Source organism: Equus quagga, chromosome 7 (genome assembly GCF_021613505.1).
Source record: "Equus quagga isolate Etosha38 chromosome 7, UCLA_HA_Equagga_1.0, whole genome shotgun sequence".
Taxonomy (NCBI): domain Eukaryota; kingdom Metazoa; phylum Chordata; class Mammalia; order Perissodactyla; family Equidae; genus Equus; species Equus quagga.
This window is the reverse complement of record NC_060273.1, coordinates 95,612,854-95,635,955: the sequence shown is the minus strand read 5'-3', so window position 1 is coordinate 95,635,955 and position 23,102 is coordinate 95,612,854. Positions and strand designations below refer to the sequence as shown.

The 23,102-nt window shown below is 41.6% G+C and overlaps 1 protein-coding gene and 1 non-coding gene across 7 annotated transcripts in view; both read left to right on the top strand.

The window, feature by feature from the left end:
- The window catches only part of TNFAIP8 (TNF alpha induced protein 8), a 110,657-nt gene that overhangs the window by 75,670 nt on the left and 11,885 nt on the right, over positions 1-23,102 (top strand). Inside the window, exon 1 of one of the 6 annotated variants that reach the window (XM_046668429.1) lies at positions 13,620-13,638. The exons of 4 other annotated variants lie outside the window; for them this stretch is intronic. In XM_046668429.1, the coding sequence (XP_046524385.1) occupies position 13,638 (1 nt within the window). In that variant the 5' untranslated portion in view covers positions 13,620-13,637. Of the gene's footprint in view, positions 1-13,619; positions 13,639-21,171; positions 21,272-23,102 lie in introns of those variants that run through there. One more of the 6 variants, XM_046668425.1, reaches the window with a different exon arrangement.
- LOC124243126 (U6 spliceosomal RNA) lies at positions 13,665-13,771 on the top strand. The gene has a single exon (XR_006889622.1). It is a non-coding gene; the product is annotated as a U6 spliceosomal RNA (small nuclear RNA).

Here is a 23,102-nt window from a genome sequence, read left to right as displayed (position 1 = left end):
GCTGTAATCTAGAACCTTCTGTTTAGCTACCACTGCTCAGATGTCTATGAGAGGAGCTGTGCTGTGTAAATAACTTAGTTATTTTACTTCTCTATCCTTACTAATCCCTTTCCCTCTCCTTAGCTTATTTTTTCTCCTGATGGACTTATGTATCCTATTTAGTGTGAGGTCACCATGAGCTCTCCACAGTGTCTGCATTGCAAGAAAATTGCCTTCGGATGCTTCATGTGTGATTTGCTGTAATGGGAGATACTTTTAAGTCATTATTCTGAACCGCAGTGAGAGACTAGTATACTTTGTTTGGGGTTGGATCTGAAAAAAATATCAAGTCGGATTCAGAGGTCTTTGGAGGCCAGCATATTTGTGTATGTGAGTGAACATAGAAGCCAATGACTAGGGATATTGTTAAGCCATCTTAGCTTGGAACGTACTTGACTCCGTGCCAGGAGTGCTGACCCTCCATCCTTGGTCTATAGCCACCTCCTAAAGAATTGATTTAGTTTTGCCTACTTAGAAATGAATAGGTGATTGTGCTTGAGTATCAAACTAAGAAAAATAATCCAGGCCTTACTTTATTAGAAGCTGAATGAATTGAAGATATCCAGGCATAAAACGGATAGGAAAGCAAGAGAAATGAAAGAAGAAACTCATGTTATTAAAAAGGGGAAGGCCATTGAAAGGAGGATATCAACAGTTTCCAGTGGATGGGGGCTTCCTGAGGGGATAGGTCGGTAACCATATTTTTGGCATTCAGTTGCTTCCTGTTGAGTAAATTACTTAATTATGAAGTAGGAAAAGTGAATGGCAGTTAAGATCTCTGAGGACCTTTTGCAGTGCTAAGCATCAGGGGATCCAGGGCTCTTTTGTCCTGGTTTTTGAAGCTTTAGTACCAGAAAGCGAGAAAGCCATTGTTGGAAGGGGTTGCTTTGTGAACTTGGAAGAGAGTAAGGATTGAGCTGTGAGTGAGCTCAGCTCCTCCTCCATTGCCCATAATAGCATTTCCCACCACGACCTCGCCTAGTTCTCTATGCCTCACCAGGCCTGCTATTTCACAAAGAAAAACAGTACCCATCAGACAACTCCCTCAACTTCCTGCTCCGGGACTGACAGACTCACCTTCGCCCACACCCACCTTCCCAGTGTCAGTGAAACAGGTGTTGTCCCTGCTGAAGAAGGCCACTCCTTCTACCTTGGGTTCCTCACCTCACCAGTCGGCCCCACGTCTTTCCTGGCTCCTTCCCTTCAGTGGATAGGTGTGCTCGAGCTCCTGCTTTAGAGTGTTGGCACCTTCACTTTCTGGCTAAAATATCCTTCTCCCCACCTGACTCCCTTTTCCTGGTCCGCTCCTTGGAGAGGCTTTTTCTGAACCTCCAACCTCAATTAGGATCCCTTGTTGCCCTCTGTCAGAGCACCTATTCTTTTCCTCGCTGGCACTCACCACATTGTTTAGCATCTTTTCTCTTGACCACAAGCTCTTGAGGGAAAGACTATGTCTTTTATTCTCTGCTGTATCTCTCAGACCTACACAGTAAAAGGTGATCATTAAGTATTTGTGAAATGAATGATCTCCATTCTTTAAAGGTGATTCTCAACAACTTTGTCCAGTTTTAGGTATTTCTCTCTTCTTTAAAATGAACCTTTTTTTAAAAAAAAAAAACTTTTGGGGCTGGCCCCGTGGCCAAGTGGTTGGGTTCGTATGCTCCGCTGCAGGCGGCCCAGTGTTTCGTAGGTTCAAATCCTGGGCGCGGACATGGCACTGCTCATCAAGCCACGCTGAGGCAGCATCCCACATGCCACAACTAGAAGGACCCACAACGAAGAATATACGACTATGTACTGGGTGGCTTTGGGGAGAAAAAGGAAAAAAATAAAATCTTAAAAAAAACAACTTTTCTGTGTTTCTTCTTTTGCACTCTTTGCCATCCCTCATACCACTGAAGTCTGTCTTTTTCTCCACCACTCCAGTGAAGTCACCAAAATCATCAGTGACTTCCCAGGTGCTAAAATCACCAGTGACTCAGCATTCATATTTTCATCCTGATCTTACCTGACGTTTTTGCAGCGTTTGATGCCAAGAGGCCAGTGTCCCTAAAATCTTAAAACTCCTTCCTTGGTTCCTGTGACACTCTACTCTCCTAATTTCCCTTTCTTTTTCTAGCTGTTTCTTTCTCATATCCTAGACCTCCAGCCTGGGCTCTTCTGAGAGCTACCTGTCCAGCCAGCTGCCTGGTAAATGCCATGCTTTGAATGTCATATAGGTACCTCAAATTCAACAGAACTAAACTGAGCCCATCATTTCCTACTCTTCATAGGTCTGATCCTCCATTTGTATTTTCACTGAATATCATTGCTCTCTCTTTTTTTTACATTTGTTTTTGTTTGCTGAGAAAGATTTGCTCTGAGCCACCATCTGTTGACAATATTCCTTTTTTCCCCCATCACCAAAGTCCCAGTGCATAGTTGTATGTTCTAGTTGTAAGTCCTTCTAGTTCCTTCACTGTGAGCCACTGCCACAGCATGGCTACTGACAGATGAGTGGTGTGGTTCTGTGCCCGGGAACCGAACCTGGGCTGCCGGAGCAGAGTGCACCAAACTAACTGCTAGGCCATCGGGGCTGGCTCTCATTGGTCTCTTTTTGGCTTCCAAACTACAAATCTGCAAGTTGTCCTGGACCCTGCCCTTTCCTTTATCTTCAGCTTCCACTTGGCACTTCATCCTCCTCATTATCTGTTTAATGCATCTTCTTCTCTTCACCTTCCCTGTCCCTGCGTTGGTTCAAGCCCTCAGCATTTATATCCTGATGATTTCAATAACTACTTCTGCCATCGGAGTTCTTGGTTGTAAGAAATGGAAATTGATTCTTCCTATCATAAGGAGAAGAATTTATGAAGTGTATTGTGTAGTTCTCACATCCACAGAAAGCCTGGAAAATACATCAGGAAATGCAGCCAAGGTCATACCCAAGAATTGCTAGGTTGGGACCTTGCCACAGCCTTCGCCTCCTCTGTATTTTTCACTTTTGTCACTGCTGGGACTCCTAATGTGGCTGAATATTTGGTCATCCTCGACATTCAAAGTCCCGGAAAGAAACCCTGTGATTCTTCAGTGCTGGATTGGGTACCTACCGCTTGCTGCCTATGGGCGAGGGAACTTCTATTTCCAACTTTGGTAGTGGGAGACAGAGGTCTGACTCCTTCCACCACTTGTAAAATGAGGACTTCTCCAGAAATAGAAAGGGAGTTCTCACTTGGATCACCAACAAAACAACAAATATCTACCACACCATCAGGCTGGTCTGTCCAACCCTAGTGTTGCCTTCTTATTTACCCCCTTTTTCCCTCAGCAAGTGCTGTTTCCTTTGTTGGCATCACTCTCTTGCCACTCCTCAAGTATCTCTGATCTGAACCAGGTTGGAGTAGATGCTCTTTCAGGCTGTCCCCATAACACCCCATACTTCTCTCAGTTGTACCATGCTTTCATGTATCATGGTTTGATTTTTCTTTTCCTTTGCCTCCACTTCATTATAGCTTTTTGACAGCAAGATTTGTGTGTATTTTTTTTCTGAATCCTCAGTGCCTGACCAAGGGCCTCCCATATAGGATGGCCTAATAAAGTATTATCAAGCTAATTAATGAATTTAAAATGAGATTGCATGACATGATGAAAACTTTTAGAGCACTGCTTAAAAGTTGTCTAGTCTCACTTTATAGGAATAGTGCTTTCCAAATCTAGAGGACAAACCTATTTAAGGTTCCTTAAATTCTCCAATGAGTACTTGTAATGGCAAGCAAAACAAGCATGTGTCTTTGATCACTGGGTCCAGGGCCCACAGTGGCTTGCCAGCATCTCAAATTGTCCTGAAGACTGAAAAAACAATTTTGAAACTGTGCCAGACAGTGCTAAGCATCTGGTTATCTATATTGTCTCATTTAATATTTGTGTGATAACCCTTTGTGTTAATACCACATAACGATTTAGAAAACTGAGGTTCAGAGAGGTTAAAAAATGTGCCTAAAACCACAAAGCTAGGAAAGGTGGAATCAGGCTTTGAATGGAAGCTGACTAACTGTAGAGCCTGTGCTTTCAACCCTGATGCGTACCTCCAGGAAGGTGCAAAAGCTGCCCTCCCCCATCCTCAAGGAAGCTTGGGGCTCAGGAGGATGCTCTCTGTGGTCCTGTGTCCACTTGTGCCCCAGTTTGAGAAGCCAGGAGTGGAGAGACCAGGTGTCTTGGAGGAGAAAGAGAAGAGCCCAGGCCCTGGCTCGCTCTTTGCCATTCAGGGGCACAGGTGGGGTTACTCGAGTGCATCTTTCTGCCCCTGATGCAGGAGGTCTAGGAGCCCAGCAGGGCTGGGTAGGAGGCATCTGGAGCCCACTGCAGTGAGAGGGACCTGAGTACCTTTGGGACAAGAGGCACCTCACTTGCTGGGGCAGCGGCTAGCTTAAGAATGGAGAGTGTGGACTCCCCTGGTCACTGATGTGAAACAGGGTTCAGTTACATGTGTGTTATGTTATCACAACTTGGTGACTTTGTAGCATCCACTGAGTTTCAAGTTTCTTTAAAATCTGCAAGGTGTGTGTGTATACACAAGTGAGTGATTCTCAGCACAGTTGTGTTCCACTCAGTTAATTTGTTGTATCTCGGGATAATATATTAATTTGTTGGGAATATGCACAGGCATTTGACTCTCAATTGTAGCCCTCCTCAGTTTAAATATCATGTAACAGGCACCTAACCTGTTGCTCAGTGCTTCTGCAGTAGTTTCTCTGGACTGAGAAGCTGAGCCCATCACATCATAGTCTGCCATAGCTGCGGTCCGCAGTTCCCTAGTGGGTTTTCAAGAAGCCCATTTTGATCAGTCAGCTTGCCAGTCAAGTGAATGAGGTCAGTCAAATGCCAGACAGAGGTATGCCTGAAGGCTGCCCCCCAAGCACATCATGCCAGCAGGCAGCCTGGCAGAGCCTTCCCGAGACCTCATAGTCAGCATTGCCCCACCTCCTAGGGATTACTACTCTTCAGGGAGACAAAAAGATACTTCCACTAGAAAGAATGGGACTAATACCTGGAAGAGTATTTGTCATAGAAGAGAAAAGCTCAGTTGTCCCATGGTGCTGATTCACTAATATCCTCTTCTGTAATCAAAAGGCTCAATGGTGGTATGTAAGCTGCCACGCCATGTAGTGTCCTCCCTGTTTTAAGCTCTCGCGGTGTGGCAGCTATATAATAGCATTCATTGCTAAGCATCACTGTACCAGTTTTCTCCCCTCTTGCCTTCTTGCTCAGCCCTTGCTCTGCAGAGGGAATGAATAGAAAAGAGGTGAAGCAATGGTTGGTCTCTAATGAAATGCATGGCACTTGGTGCGGCTGACCTTGATGTCATATATAATGTGAAAGGTGCAGCATATGCTCTAAAATACCAGACTTTGATGTGATTATGTTTCCTTTTATGTAGTCATTAGCCTTGGAGTGTGGTGTGCTGACAAGGACTAAAAGCGGAAGATCCGTTTAGAGATCTGTGCCATACTGTCTCCTCTACAGTGGACATCACGGGTAACCTGGCATTGACTGACACCCCCAGCTCTGCAGCTTAAGTATATTCAGGCCTTTTTCTTCCTCACTTTTGAAACGTTCATCAGACTGAATGTGCGTCACACCTTTCTTGTGCCTGCATTCTGATGCCGTTGAAAAATCAGGATAACATGGATGATTAAATTCTCTGCTCCTGGCTGTTGGTAATCCAGGAAGTAGCCAAAAAAGTCAGCGGGTGAAGGAGAATGCAGTAGGGCCGGAAAATCTCAGGACCCAGTGATTTCATTTCAAAATAATGCAGAGGCGCTGGATTTGCCACAAACCATTTATTTCTCAACATTTCCATCTATATGAGAAAGACACTACAATGTGGAAAACAATGAGATGAGCATGGTTGTATACCTGTCTTCATTTAGTGGATTGTGCCTAAAATGATAATGTAAGCTGAATTAAAAAAACATCAAATATTATGTGTATCTGCAATATTTAAAGAAGATCTGCACTGAGAAGCCTTTGGTAATTAAAATGATTCCCCTATAAATACAAGTAGAATCACCATGATTTAGAGTTAACAGCAGCTTTGCAGGTCCTTGCCTCTAACCTGTTCATTTTAGAGATGAGGAAGCAAAGCCCAGAGATGTCCAGGCCCTTTCTACCCACCTTGTGCCTGTTTGCTAAACAAGAAGTTTTGCAGACGTGAGTTGCAGCATCCTGGATTTTTGCGTGAGATCTCCTTAGAGCAGGACAGGCCTAATCTGTTTGTATATGTGTCATTCACTACGTGGGGGAATTTATAAAACCTAAATGGAATGATTGAACATATGGAGATTTCCTATTTCACCTTCTCCTACGTGTGACTTGGGAGAGTGGAAGATGAGGACGCCTTGTGAAATAAAATTTAGCACTGGGAATAGATCCTATTAGACCCCTGGTTTTGAAAGTGGTAGACCGAGGGAGAGGCACTCAAACAGCAAGCTCACTTGTTTTCATTCCTTTGAGAACATCACTCAGGAAAATTAGCTGTTGGGGTTCTTGTTGGGCAAGGGCGCTCCTTTTTGGGGAGAAGGTGTGCGTGTCTGTGGGTAAGATGGTAGTCAGCATTCAGACACAGATATGACACTGTTGGAGCCGATGGGTGTCTCATTGCCTTGTTTTCCCCAGTGCAATCTGGGGTTCACCACACATTCTATTTCAGGAAGTGGCTGTGGGGCTGCAGCCCAATGCTCCCCCAATCAGTGACTAAGATACCTGAAAGGAGCAGTTGCTTAAATCATGTTCTAAGGGCTTAAGAACCTTGAAGAAGAGTTAGACATAGAGCTGTGGTGTGTCCTGAATGACTAACTGCTGAGTGGGCAGTAAATGGCTGAGGGAGTGCTACTCTGGGAATCTGATTGTGCAATGCCAGTGTTATTAGGCTGGCACCTCATGGTATTTATGGTGTTAAAGACTCATGGGAGTTTGTATTTGTGTGTATACAGTCATGCGACGCTTGAGGATGGGGGTACGTTCTGAGAAATGCATCCTTCGGCAATTTCATTATTGTGTGAACATTGTAGAGTGTACTTACACAAACCTAGATGATACAGCCTACTACCCACCTAAGTATATGGTACTAATCATATGGGACCACTGTCATACCGGCAGTCCAGTGTTGACTGAAATGTCATTACGTGGTGCATGACGGTAATATTGTTTGTGAACTTATGTGGGAATATACTCTCCAGCTTTGCAGTGAGAAACAACATTTAATTTTATAAATAACTAGGAGCAAAGTTTTTCCAAGGAAATGAGGAAACAAAGAGGCCACTAAGCAGAATGCCGTGAATGACCACAATAGCTTTGGGCTCCTGAAGCCTTAAGACCTCATTTGTCCAAGTCAGGGTTGACTCTCAAGCAGAGAACAAGGAGTTCATGAACTTGCCTTCCAGTTTGACATGCCATCCATGCTTGGTGCCAGCTTCTCTGGCCTGGGTATGTGTTTTCATGGGCCCTCTCAGCTGGTGTGAGGAGCTGGAGACTAGAGGTGTCCCCAGGAGCAGAGGCTGTTCTGCCCGCCATGGACAGTCACATAGACTCCTGCTTCCAGGATGCAGCCTCTCTTCTTCAATCACTGCTGCCTTCCCTGGGCCTCAGATACTTGTCACAACAAATGTTGACTGAGTCAGTACCTCCTCTGCGGGGCTCGGGGAACCAGCGATGTGTGTGTGGAGGGCCCTGCCCTCAAGGAGCTTCTAGTTCAGGGCATCACACACCACACAGGTGCATTCATGGGACAAAATACATGATGAGGAGCTTAGGGTGAGTATAGCTCAGAGGATGAGGCAGCAGACCCTATGAGAGGCTAGACGAGGAAGTGTTCACCAAAAGTCAGCATGGGCAGCAGTGACTTCACAGAAGGGTTAGTTGGGACTTCAGCTAAGCCCTTTAGGAAGAGGAGAGGAGAGTGAAGGAAGGCAGTTTACAGCAGTGTGAAGTGGAGGGTCCATGGAGGGCATTGGTGGGCCATATTGCAGTGGTATATGGGGCCAGACTAGAGGCCAGGCTGCCCAGAGGGACACTATGGGTAACAGACAAGGCACTGAGAATCAGGAGACCAATTGTACTTTTGACTTTGCCCTTGGTTGCCTGTGGAACTTTCAATCACTGATTAGTCTCTCTGAACTAAAGTTTCCTTGTTAGAAAAATGCAGGCATTGGTATTAGACTAAAGCATGCTCAAGAAACCTTCTAGGATGGGAACACAGTTGTTGTTAGGACCTGTGGGGGCTTGAGCTGGAAGAGGGCAGATGCACAGTAGTGTTTTAGGAATACCACACTGACAAGAGCCATGCATTGGTCTGGAGGACAAGACTAAGCCTGAGTAAAAGGAGCCCGGGCAGAAAAGTGTGTGAGTATCTAGTCATAAGGGGAGAGTTGATTCCCCTTATGTGATCTCTGAGGGAAAGATTGGAGAGAGAGAAGAGGGCTGGATTTGGCCTCGGAGAATACCCACTTTTACAAGGGAAAGAGGTAGATGCAACCAGTAAAGGAAAGAGAAGTGGAGTAGTTCAAGAGGTAAGAGGAAAGCAAGGAGAGAGCAGGGCTTTAGAAGCCAGGAGGATGAGAGCCCCATGGAGGCGAGGTCAGCCATGGCTACAGAGAGCTTCTGTAGAAGATTGCTTTGCTGCCTTCTCTTTGGACTTCAGCAAAAGCTGGGAGCCTGGGTTTGAAGAGCTCAGCTGCTAAAGGATGAGAACACATCATGAATATTCAATCAATATTTAGTGGGCAACTGAGGGATGAGGGAAGGCGTGTGGGGCCCCAGGGATGACTGCCCAAGCTGTGTGCAAGTGCCCAGTCTCCTGAGGGAGGAAGGCTTTTATCATTCCATTGATGCACACCTTCCAAGTCCTAGCTGCCTGCAGATTCTTTCCTGATCTCCACCCCCTCACCTCCAACCTCTCCTTGTGGTAATCGCACAAAATCAGCACTGGTGCATGAGGGTAACAAGTAAATTTAGGTCGGAAATTTAATCCAGCTCTTCATACTAGGAAAAAGCTTTGGCCAGTCTGAAAGTTAGAAAATGTTTCTCTCCTCCCTTTTGCCTTCATTTCCTCTCCCTCCATGTTTTTTCTTCCTGTGACAGGAGCTTGTCACGGGAAGTGACTGGAAAAACACTGATGCTTCTTCCAGGGATACCCTAGATTTGACATATAATCTGGAACTCTGAGGGTTTTAGTGTTATACATATTAAATTTGATTGCGCCACACTATTAAGTTGATCCATTCTGAGAAATTTTTAATTTTTCCTGAGATGGCAATTGTCACACCAGTGGAAATATGCTAGACGGCTCGTCCCTTGTGAGAACTAATGAGATAATGCTTGTGTCAATGATCAGACAGCCTCACTCAGGAGGTGCTGTATAAATAAGACGTCTAATCACACTCGGAGACAGAACCCACCCATGGCCTGCCTGTGATATTTACCCGATCAAGAAGTACTCATTTCACGTTCTTTAAAAAGCAGAGAAGGATGGGCTTGCCCCAAGGAACTCTTCCTTTCTGTAAAGTTGTTTGATAAAAGTAAAATATTAGTGCACTGACTGTTCTCCTTATTGTAAAGCACTTATAAAACCATTTTCACCTTTTGAGGGTTAAAATTAGAACTGAGTCAGTTATGACATTCCTGGAAGGAAAATGCACCCCTCCCCAATATCATAAGTCTAAATGCAGGATTCAAGTTCTTCAGAGAAAGGAAATAATTAAAGAAGGAGTCTCTCAGAAGAGCTTTCAAGGAGGTAGAATTCAGGGGCGAGTAGCACCTACTGAAAGGGAAAGAAGAAAACTTCTGGAAAACCAGAATAGTGAAGGAAGTCGAGGGAGTGGCCATTTGGCAGGTTTTGAAATTTCAGGGGAACAATAAGCAAGAAATAGAGGGTGGGAGCGATGGGGAGTGGGAGGAGGTGGGAGACACAGAGCGGGATCCAGGCCTGATGCAGAGCCTGCCAGAGAAGGGGTAGGCGTGTAGAGAGAGAGGAAGGGAGGAGTAAGGAAATAACTCTAAAATGAAAAAAAAAGGTAACTTGTGCAAAACTAGAGAGGTGAGCAGCAGTCTACCCGGTAAGAGGCCTTTGTGACTGGAATAAGAAATCTTGGTAGTTGGTTTATTTTGTCTGATTTTGCAGTTAACAGGAAGCATGGTGGGATGCTGGTCTCCAAAGTACCAGACAGACTTGGAGCCAATGAAATAGTGGCACTTGCAGGACACAGAACCACTCCAGTTCTTCTCAGGCTGGATTCATGCAGGGGCCCGTAAACAAGGACGTGACACTGAGGAATGCTGCTGCTTTTCCAACTGCTAAATTGGGGCCAGTGAAAAGCAAGGGCTGTGTTTGTTGGCTTGAATTTCTAGAGACTTTTCTTACTGGGTTATAAAAATGATTTCCTCAAAAAACTTGCAAATGGCAGATGATGAATTAGGAAAGCAGTAATGTCCGCCTGTGGGAGTCATTTCAAAGCTGTCGGCTGTATTGTGCCATCCGTTTGATGGGAGGCCAGTGGAACTTTTGGTGAATGGCTATTGGAGGAGCAGAGAGCCATCACCCCCTCCCAATGAAGCTGGACCTAATTTCTGGGGGGTTCACTCATTAACAAGTCTGATGGTAAGCAGGCTCCCTGAAGAATTTCAGGCTGAGAGTTTTTATAGGCAGAAATGGTTTAAATTATTTGACTCACTCCACTATAGCTTTGACTTGGTGATCAAGCTGATAACCCTAGAAGTTCAGGAGCCATTACTTGACATTCCTATCATTGCCCTCTATCCCCATATGCTTTGGGGTTGCCCCCTTTGTGCATGTGGTTAGGGCCCTGGGGGAGGGGAGGTGTGTTCGTTATGTTTCTCAGCAGTGGACGTTTAGCTGGCTTGTTTCAACATGTGTAAGGGTTAATCAGGTAAATTATAATTGCCGTTGGGAGAGGCAGCCTCGGTGAAGTCTGACACAGCCCTCAGGGTTGCTGGGGAAAGGGTCATTCTTAACAATCCTTAATTATTTTCCTCTCTTGCTCAAAGATGAGTTTTTAATCTAACATCATGGTATCAGACCAGTTAATGAAGTTTACATTCCTGCTCTGTATTTTAGTCCTCTTCAGTCTTGTTTCATTAAAATTCTCAGGCGGCCCTTCCTTTAAAATATAATTAGGCCAAATTAAAAGAAAAAAGGAACAAATTGATTTTGTTGTTGTTGCTTAGTTCCTTGAGACGTTCTACAGTCTTCAGGCATTTTTGTAAATGAAGATGTGAAATGTCACTTGGACTATTTAATCTCGAGGGTGGGAGTGAGGGAACTGTTATATTTGGTTGTGGGGCTAGAATGTCACAGAAAGTACCAGCACATAGTCTCTTAGAGTAATTTTGTCTGTTGTTTTCTTTTTTTTTCCATGGCACCACCTATCCCTTTTCTGTGAAATAGTCAAACCTGTTTTCATTGTATATCTTTTAAAGGTTCAGTAGTCAGATTTTTTCTTTTTAATGTTTGATGCTCTTTTTTATTCCATGAATGACTCAATTGACTACATGTAGGCAGCTACTAAACTTGGCAGTTTGTTGCCATCATCGTGCCCCTGGACAGGAAGTGTTCAGTATAGATATGACTAACCAGTTTCCAGGCTTAAAAATAAAGAGGGGGATTTCTGGACAGAATAGGTCTTTGTCACTCATTCCAGCATGCCTGATAAGTATGAAGCTCAAAGCCAGCTACTTTGCTTTCTCATTTTTTCCAAGCCATCACTTCACCTGACATTTTCTATTACACAGATTGAAACTTATTTTATGGTGTTGGTGTTTTGTGTGTTTTTTTTTTAATTAAATAAGAGGATATTTGAATAGTCGTGAGAATCAGCTAGAGTCAGTATTCTCTTTGTGTTGCCTCTTTTATTGTTAGCTCCTTTAAAAAAAATCACCCTCCTGGGGTAGGTAATGGGGAACTAATCTTCACCTGCCTATGTAGCAGCTGAAACCAAAGGTCGGGAGCATGTGCCTGGACAGCTGTATGTGCTGTGTGACTTGTCTTCTTGAATCTAAGCCTGCTGGAAGTAGCAATTTTTCCCCCCAAAGTCAATTCCAATCAATCTGGTGTTTCTTGCATTTCTTTTGTCAGGTAGCCCCTTAGAAACCTGGGAAGAATTGTATTATTTTGACAGATCCCAGAAGGTTTTTCTGGCATCTTGTTGCCTATGGCTATTGTTTTAGTGCTTTAAAGATAACTTGATGTTTTATTTTTTCTTGCTGTCTCCCTAAACAATGTAATTTCTCAACCCTTAATAAAAATATTTTTGTCTCTCCTTTTTATTCTAAGGAGCGTTTTTTTTTTTTTTGGTCTTAGGGATTTAAGAAGTCTTAACACTACATTTTGAGGGAATGCTGACTTAGACACAGCATTTATTAGATGAGAGTGGCTCTAACAACGAAAAAGGTGTTTCTTTTTCTGAATCCGTAACTCTGTGCAAGTGTTAGTCTCTGAGCTTCTATTTGTTTTTCAAATAAGAAACTGTGCTGGAGAATGATGATTTAAAATACAAAATGCATGCAAATATTTTTAGTTTGGGTTAGGGTAAAGTCAGTAATGATTCTTTGGGACAACTAAGCTTCATTTGCTAAATTTAGAAATAAATCATAAATTTATAAAGAATGGGGTCATGGTTACCATACGTGGGTCAAACCCTATACCTATTCTAGTAGGATGCTTTCAGGGGAGAAAGGAGACTGTTTATACAAGCCAAACTTTCGTTGAATGAAATGATTCCCTGATCTAAAATGTTAATTTCCTTGACCTTTGTAGTGATGAAGACTCTTGCAGTGGTGAGACTCTTCTAGTTTTTATGATAATGGGCACATTGTAGGCAGACAGAAAGTGCTTGATAACCAATGAAATGTGAGGGTAGACATGGTCCAGAGGGTAAAAAATTTTGCAGAATTTAAATCTTTGCTGTTTTCATGAGATTCATGGATCATCCAACATTGATGATGATCCAACACCTGGCATTGATGTCTGGTTTTTAGGTACAGGAGGGCGTTGTAACTCGGTAGGTAGTTGTACCATCCATAGTACCAGCAGTCAGCTAAAACCAAGATGGCCTTTCAGAATGCTGTGCATATGGGGGCATTTAAGAAGGCCTGGTAGGACCTTCTTGCTGGTGCCCTTTGAAGCCATGTGGTTGATATTTAGTGTCCTAGCTGGTGTTTTGAATCACAGGGGTCAGGCCTAAGCTGAGTGCAGAGCCATGGGAGAGCTTTAGCCAGACCAGGTCTGTCCAGGCTGCTGGAGTAGTAACAGGGTAACTTATTACTCTGTTGAAAGGTGATGGAAGCTGGAGAGTTGTCTTTCAAATTTGGGTCAGATGGGCTTTATCGTCAAAAACTCTTCTGGCACATCTTGTGGGCAATGGAAAAGGAAGCTTTTTAGGCAAGCTGTGTGTTTGAAATGCCTGCTTTATTTTTTTTTTCTCTAGCTTTTTTGTTTCTTTTGCCACAAGAGCATCTCTCCGTTTCCATTCCTTGGAGTTGTACATCTGTGGCATTCTTCCTGGGTTTCAGCCACTGGGACGTGCATCACCTCAGAGACACTTATTACTAGTAAGTCTAGTTTAAAATAAAAAGCAGTGCTCACTTCAGCAGCACATATACTGAAATTGGAATGATACAGAGAAGATTGGCATGGCCCCTCCGCAAGGATGACATGCAAATTCAGGGCCAGCCCCGTGCCTGAGTGGTTAAATTTTCACACTCTGCTTTGGCGGCCTGAGGTTCTCTGGTTTGGATCCTGGGTGCAGACCTACACACCACTCATCAAGCCATGCTGTGGCAGCATCCCACATAGAAGAATTAGAATGACTTACAACTAGGATATACAACCATGTACTGGGGCTTTGGGGGGAAAAAAATAGAAGAAGAACATTGACAACAGATGTTCACTCAGGGCCAGTTTTCCTCACCAAAAAAAAAAAGCAAAAGAAAAAAACCACAATTTTTACAAGACAGATTAGAGAAGAGAAAGCTGTTACTTGATTAGGAGACAGAGAAACAGTGGGTGAATCTGAATGTAAAACTCTTTGGGCTGAGTAAAAGAGGGCTTTAAATTTGATTTAATGTTTTTAGTAACTAAAATCCCAGCTTTCATTTGTTAGTTTATTTGTAGAAGATGAGAGATGGACTTTATCAGACTTTGACAGCAAATTAAAGGCCTCAACCCTGCTTAACCATGAACATATGTGCCCTGAAGTTCTATCAAATGATGGGTGATAAAGGCAAGCTGCTGCTCACAATGATATGAATTGTGCCTGAAAAGAAAATCTTGCCTCTAAGACCAAAAGGGTCCAAAGTGCTGGCCTTTTTAGGCTTGGCCACTATTTTGCATTGAGCCCAGAGACAGAAGAATAGCTGTTACTGAGACCTCAACTGACCCAACACCACCCTCCAGCCGGAGTTGCAGGCATCTTCTCAGCTACCCCCTAGGGATTTAAAAATATATATATTAAAATGTTTCAGATTCTCTACCCTCCATCAGAATGCAGTGAGCCATAAGTCAGCTCAAGAAAAGGTGACCCAACCCCTGACCCCTCGATACTTTATTAGATGCCATTAAAACCTTGGAGAAGTGGGAGATTATTAAGGCTACACTTGGACCTGGAATCTTAATCCAAGAATTCTACATTTTTTTGCCTGTATCTAAGATTGTTCTATTTTGTGATAATTCAAATTTAACAGAAGAAAAATATTCATAGATGCTGGACACTTGCTATTCAAGAATTAAACTCCTTTTGATGTTAGCTAGAGTGTAAACATTCATTTAAACATGGTTCTTAAGTTTTGGTGGGGGTAGTACGGTATATGGTTTTATTTTGTTCTATAGGATGTAGTGAAAAAAGATTTTATTTTATTCCTCAACAGGGAAAATATGGCAGAATTCATTTTGGGTATTTGCTATAGAATGTGCCCTGCATTGGAATGTGGGTGGAGTTCCGGCATTTGTGTATTTGTATGTTTCCGGGAAATAAAGGTACAGAGAAGCATTTGTTCGTTGCCTATATAAAGACTAACTGTACAGCTGACTGCTTAAAAATACTGTATGAGACAACATTTCACATCCAACAGTAGCATCTGTTTCCTTCATTCCAAGATTAACAAATGGCATTAAAGATAGATGCTGAAAACATTAAGAGAAAAAGCCCTTCTTTTTGGCAAATCCATTAATTCCCCTCACAGTCCTTTTCCAGGCAGGAGTAGACCGAATAGCATAAATGGAAAATTAACAGGAGGAAACTGTTTGGTTAAGGTAGATTCAATTTTCAGATTTAGAAATGACTCAAATCACACATTCTAAAGACTTGACTCATCTTTTTCCTAGGCAAGTACTCTTTATAATAGACGTTGTCTCACATCTTGGCGATAAAGTTAGTATTATTTGTCTAAGATATCTTCTGCCTTTGAAGCAATGACAATACTAGAAATCACATGAAGAAGAACATTTCAATAACGTAGGTTATCTTTCTCCATAGAACAAATGTTTTAATTGGAGCTTCTGTTATTTATCAAGAACTTAATGTAAAATAACTGCTAGATATGATCAGTAATATTTCCCAAGAAGAAAAATTTGACCATAATCCTTGCTAATCATTTGACTCCATAAAATTATATTCCTAGCCTTATAAGACGAGCATCAACAGGTGATTTGTGCAGATCTTATAAGCCCTCCAGTCTTTTAGAAAATAATCTAGATTCCATAACAGTACCAATTGACCATCATAAATTGTCTCCTAATATATTTTTTAAATGTTGTGTTGGTTAGCACTGCTTTTATTTGCTTATGGAGATCTTTGTCCTATGTGTGTTTACCAAGTTGACCCTGGTAGTGTGAATCAGTTCTTCCTGGGCATGAATGATTCCTGGAGTCATCACAGAAAGTGCTCAACCCCTTTGTCCACTCCAGAGACAAAGCCTAGACCACACCCCTCCCTTCCCAGACTGCTAGGCACACTTATTTCCCTTTAAAAAAAAACTGTCCTAAATAGAGGAGCTCTTACTTAGCACACCAAGAATGACTTCCCAGTAGTAATTGTATTTATTGCTTTATAATACTCCAAAATGTAAGAAAGAGCAAAGAAATGCAGAGTTTTATCCCTGTGCCTTTCACCATTGTGAGCACGTTATGTACTAGGATATGTTTAAGTTCATTTAGAAACTGGTTTGGAATTTTTAAAAGTCACTTCAAAACTCTCCTCACCAGGAATATCAAACAGGCATATGCCAGGAATCTGACGAGATGTAAGTTAATGCCAGGAGTCTTCACCAGAGAAAGATAAGCTACGTGGAAGACCTGTCTCTGTCCTGAGCAGTTTTCAGTCTAGAGGAGCTATCAGACATGCACTTAAGGAAGTACATGTGAGGGGAATGCCACCTCTGGGTTGGGCTCAAGAAGGGCTATCTGTGGCTGAGATACTTGAGGCAGAACTGTTGAGGTGGATGGCATTGGCAGGAAGCTTTGGAAGGGAGGGGCATGTGGTTGTTTCCCAAAGTATGGTACGTGTACCACTGGTGGTGGTACAGGAATGATTTTAGGAGGCCCCAGGCATAGTGTTAAATCATCTTCAGTCACTTTATGAGAAGATTAGTCCCTTTGCAGTTCCCTTGGAGTATTTTGCATCATTCATGGAGAATGTCTGTGTCTGGGGCTGTATGACCTTTGCCTCCTTACTCACATTGACTCACCTTCTTTTATACCATGCAGGTAGACATGGGGCTCATGGCCTTTGGCAGGCAACAATTTCTGGCTAGAAACAAACAATATTGGAAATTTGTTTCATTGAATTAATTTTTATGGTTTAACATTTTTTTAATAATTGTTATGGTTATGATACTTAGGGGAATAGTACCAGTTTCCATTCACACAGTATATATGGTTTCCTTTTAAAATAAATTAATTTTTTAATAAAAATATACTAAGTAACCATAGGGAAGTAAAACACAGGTAGTAAGTAGAAAACAAAGGCAAGTTGTGACGGTGGTTCTCAGAGGACAGGGGTTTAGGATGTTACTCAGGTAGATACAGGATGGCTTTTTGGGTGAAGAAAAGGATTTCAGCAAGGATCTTAGGGTGGAAAATGTAAAGCATTTTGTGAGAAAAGTGAATAAAGAAGTTGATGGAAACCTAGAGATCTGTTGGCTGGTCAGAGCTGGGAAGCCGTCTCGCCCAGCTTGATTGCCAGCTAGGGGAGTGGAGGGCTGTTAGCCCCATGGAATCCCTGCTGGAGCCCCACCCAGGCTCTCTGAAAAGTGATTCAGAGTGGTTTGAGCCCCTGATCGTTTAAGGCAGAGGTGGCTAACTCATATGCCTTGGGTAATTTCCTGGCCCGTAGGCAGGTGGCCAGGTGTTAAATTGGAGAGGGTGAGTTTCTCCCCTCTCCTCCACGAAGTTCATATTTTTCTTGAGAAGCTGGAAATAAGAATTTTTATGTCACTGCTCCCAACTTTTACTTGTTTTTTTACTAATTACAAAAAAATTAAAACGTTATGAAGGCCCATTTTTGAGATGATGAAGATGTTCTAGAATAAGATGATGATGATGGTTGCACAACATTGTACATATAATGAAAATCACTGAATTGTACACTTTTAAAATGGTTACAATGGTGAATTTTATGTTTTAGGAATTTTCTTTAAGAAAAAATTTTTAAAGAATTTTGAAAAGAAAAATATATTATGGGGGCCCAACCAAAACGTGTTACCAGCCAAAAGTTTATAAGCTCTGTTTTGAATGGGGGAATTGCTATTTGCTACTTTTGATAACCCCAACATAAAGCACCTTTCCACAGGGGTGCCAGTGACCAGGAGTTTCTAGGGGTCGCACTGTGACCCTACATTAACCTCAGCCTCTGTTTTCCTGCCTGTGGTCTCCATGGCTTCTTCTATCTCTAAAAATAGGACTGGTGATAGAAATGGTGGGAGGTGGAATGGTGGCCTTAATTCTAGAGCTCTGAGTGAGTGACTGAGAAGACACAGCTACAAAAAGGTAGGGGCTGCCAAAGTATTTTAGAGAAATGATTTATTTTGTTATTTGGCAACTAGTTGTAAAATGATCGGTTATGTTATTTGCCAAAGTTTATTTTACCCAAATGTCTACCATTAGGGAAGTAATCCATCTCCAAGACAGCCAGTTAATATATTTAGGCAAACATTTTTTAGTTCTTACAAGAGAACAACTATAATGGTCTTTTTAGTTATTTTCTCTAACTGAAAAATGAGTTTAATATACCAAATATGTGTCATCAGCATCAAAGGATTATAATTATTTTAGCAAAACTATTTGTCTTCATGGTTTTGGGGGCTTTATTATTTTTAATTCTAAATATAATTTTAAGTTAGCCAATTTCAATAAGGGCAAAATATAAAATCTAAGATTTTACATTATATCCCAGCTTAATCTTTAACTTTTTCTTTCTTAACAAACTAGCAAAGAAAGGTAGAGTTTATGCCTTTTAAAATTTCCATTTTTTTAGAATTAGTCCTAAAAAATATGCCTTCATTGTTTTTTAGGTTTCTTTTTAAAAAAAATATTTTATTGAGGTCAGATTGGTTTATAATATTGTGTAATTTCAGGTTACGTTATTGTATATCAGTTCCTGTGCAGACTACATTGTGCTCACCACCAATAGTCTAGTTTTTATCCATCACATATGTATATGCCCCTTTACCCGTTTTGTCTACCCCCTGCTTCTGCTCTGATAACCACTAATCTGTTCTCTTTATCCATGTGTTTATCTTCCACATATGAGTGAAATCATATGATGTTTGTCTTTCTCTGTCTGGCTTATTTCGCTTAACATAATACCTAAGGTCCATTCAAGTTATTGCAAATGAATAATTTTGTCTTTTTTATGGCTGAGTAGTATTCCATTGTGTGTGTGTGTGTGTGTGTGTGTGTGTGTGTGTGTGTATGTATGTATGTACACACCACATTTTCTTTATCCATTTATCAGTTGATGGGCACTTGGGTTGCTTCCACATCTTGGCTATAGTGAATAATGTTGCGATGAACATAGGGGTGCATGTATCTTTTTGAATTATTGATTTCATGTTCTTTGGATAAATACCCAGTAGTGGAATAGCTGGATCATATGGTATTTCTGTTTTTAATTTTTTGAGAAATCTCCATACTGTTTTCCATAGTGGCTGCACCAGTTTGCATTCCCACCAGCAGTGTATGAGTGTTCTCTTTTCTCCACATTCTCTCCAACATTTGTTATTTTTTGTCTTGTTAATTATAGCCATTCTGACAGATGTAAGGTGATATCTCATTGTAGTTTTGATTTATACTTCCGTAATAATTAGTGATGTTGAACATCTTTTCACACGCCTGTTGGCTATCTATATATCTTCTTTGGAAAAATGTCTGTTCATATCCACTGCCCAAAAAATATGCCTTTTTTGTCTTAACAAAGCAATGTCTATCCTGGGAACAGAATTATTATCTCTGCAGAGTGTGGGTTATTCAGTAATTCTTACCAGTTCCAAATGTTATCAAGAGATGGTTCTTTTGGATGCCTATCTTTAGTTATGAATTGACTCATTTAGAATAAACTTTTTCCAAAGAATTACATTGGACTATTCATTTCTTAGGTAAGAATATTTGAGATGTGATACCTAATTAATAGTATAATTTATTTATAGTCTCTTAGTTTGCTTGTGTCTTATAAAAAACAGTCATTCTCCACTCCTCTCCCCTTATTTTCCTGCCCCTCTAAGATGACCTGGGAATATTTTTAATCCAGCAGGTGTATTTAGAGGATTAATTGAGCATTTATTATGGCAAGGAATAAATAATAAATTGAACCAATCCCAAAGATTTTACTTTCAGGGAAAATGGGAGCAAATAAATATGACTTAAGTCAGTTTGCAGTAAAAATTAGAACCAGGATAGAGCATTTCTGCCTGAGTTAGTCAATGAAAGCTTCACAGAAGAGGTGGTATTTGGGAAGAACCAGGGGGGAATGGATAGGATTTCACCCAAGGCACCCTTGCTTCCTTCACGTTGCTCAAATGTCACCTTTTCAGGAAAGCCTTCCCCAACTCCCCTAGATAAAATAGCAAAGCTTCCTCTCCCCACTAACATCCCCTCTTACTCTTCCCCAACACACACACACACCTTATTTTTCTTCTAACCTCTGTTACTAGTTGACATTTTTATACATGTTTGTTTATGTCTTAGGTCTCCCTCTACTAGAATCTCTGCTTCCTGAGAGCAGGTGCTTTGCCTGGCACACAGTAGGCTCTCAGTAAAAATGTGTTGAGTGAAAGAATGAGTGAATGAATGAATGCTGGGGGGAAGGCTTTTCTGGTACAAGTCCATTTACTGTGTGGAGCTCCAAACTCATAGGGAAAAGCCAAGTTCAGCTTTCTCCAGGATCTTTATAAACTTGGCAAATTTACCACCTCTCTGTGACCTAGTTAATATGTTCTGTAGAAACGAGGGGCAGATTTTGGTGCCCAAATGTAGCTTTGTGAAGTCTGTGACTAAATAACAAGTGTTATGAAAACAAATCATTATTGCCCTTAACCTTCCCTCTACTTCCCTCAGCACACCCTCCTTAGAATCTCACTGGCTGCACATAATTTATGTTTAAATTATTTCTAAAGTCTGTAGGACTCACACACGTGCTCTGCTTTCTGACGTACAAGTACATTGCTGGGCAGAATTTCTAGTTCCTAATGAGCCAATAGGAGTTCTGTGGGTTGGCTCTGCAGTATAGTCACATTTATTTCTGTCAGGAAGGAGTTGTCCACACAAAGGTCTACAGAGCCTGGGAGATGAATGTAAATGTGTGAAGATGGCCAGGCAGGGCCTGTGGTGAACAGGAAAGGGTGGTGGTCTCCTTCTAAAGAGGGCAGCCACGGTCTAGCTCAAGACTGCTGTTGCTATGTGGGAATGGGGGCCCATTTTGGTCAGATCTTATGATAATTGAAAGAAAATCAGAAACACAGATTTCAAGGTTAAATTTCCTGATTTTCTAACATGGACCACTAATTCTAAGAACAGTACAACACGGTGAAGGCCAGATAATGCGGTGTCCAGGTTACAACCTCTGCAAGACATCCTGATCTAAGTAAAACAGCGGGTGATACCTGAGCATGAGGAGCAGAGGAGAAAAGCTTAGACAGAGCGGTAGAAACCACTTCACAGAGAACCTGAGCGCCGTGCTGGAAGTCCCCGGGGGTAAGCAGTGCTGCTTCTTACTGTAAACCTCTGGGTTTTTAGAGTTTTATCCTAGAATTTCAGACTTTCATTGTATCTTGATATTTGGATGAGATAGTTCACTTTAAGGCTCAGCAAATCCTATCTGAGCATTTGCTTCTCTTTAACAGGATCAAGCTTCCAGGACATTGACATGGCTGTAAAATGCTTGACTAGCTTAACATTTTAATACAGTTATTGGGGAAAGGTTTTGACAAGAGTACTGGGAGGTTATGCCAAGATGCATATTTGACAGATGCCCAAGCTGAGGCCAAGAGGTTACTTCTCCTAAAATATTCAAACAGATGAGTTTGGGATATTTGCATGGAAGATTCCAGAACATTTGCTGTGGAGATTGAGTTAACTAAATATGGTCACTTTTCCAAACAAAAGTAGCTGGTTGTGCTGTATGTTTTGGCAAAGGATGGGGGAGAAAAGCAGTAAACCAAAAACAACAAAAAAATGCATGTCTTTTATATAGTTTCCTCTCCTTTAAAAAAAAAGTATTTACATCCCACAGGTAGGGCTATGTTTTTGTCCATGGAGTACAAATAAATTCATTTGTTAAGCTCTAGATACATGAAATTGAATCGATTTCCTGACACATCTTCATGAATTGCTGTAAAAGATATTGACGGGGTCCATGGAGGCAGATTGGAGCACTGGAGTTTAGTTCATTTCATGCTAGCCAGAGGGTACATGTTAGACACTGAAGAATGCAGAGATGAATAGACATGGTACCTTAGTTGTCAAGGATGATAATTAAATGAGGTAAGATGGAATTTACTTCCACAAGGCAGAAAAGTATGTTAGAAAAAGGAGAGATTTATTCTGTCCGTTGGACTTGGAGAGATTATTTCACTATTAGATTTGAACAAGCTTTTTGGAATCGGTGGCATTTAAATGAGCCTTAAAGGATGAGCAGGACTTTTTCAGGCAGGGAGGGAGGGAGAGGATGAGAGTAGATACACAGCTTTTCTTTAGTTTCTGTTCTCTGATGTGTAATACCTGTGCTCCTTTTTTGGTTCAAGCAGTTGCTTTATCTTGGGGAGCAGACAAGCTCTAGGAAGTACAGTTCTGCAGCTGGCTGAAAAACATCATGGTATTTAACACAAAATTCGTAAACAGCAAACACTATCTTAATTTCACTTTTCTTACAGAGCAGCTGTATACTATAGCAGGCAGCAGTGTACTTCAGTTCTGCTACTAATTATATGTCCTTGGACAAGTCACTTGACTTCTGAGACTCAGTTCTCTCGTCTGGCTCCCTCAGGATTCAGTAATAAGAGGACCAAACCATATATCGTAAACATGAAAGTGTTATAGTGAAAATGTTTTGCAAACTCTAGAGTACTACACAAATGACAGTTAGAATTTAGTGTCTGGTTGTCTTTGTTACATGTCCAGGAGCATCTTGATGAGACCAGAAAGGGTGTTTGACCATTGATGCCAGTTTTAGGGGTTGGGTCAGTAACTAAACTGCACCCAGTGTGCTGGATTTTAAATCTCTTCCTGGTTTTCTAAGCACTGCGTGAATATAAATATTCATCAGGAGCCAGGGCCTCTGGCAGGATGGGAGAACAGGAGGTGGAAAGTGTAGAGCATCATGGAGCTTGTTTAGAGGATTTTCCTTTGCATTCTGGCGGAAGGTTGGATTATATCAACAGTGGAAAGGCTTCATGTCTCAAGAAAATATGTAAATAAACACAGCTTAATCGAAAAGTCTTTAAGGAAAACATAACATATCCTAATCCAACATAATAAAGAAGGAAGGGTTCATTTAATTTAAAAAGAAAAGGACTATTTCACTGAA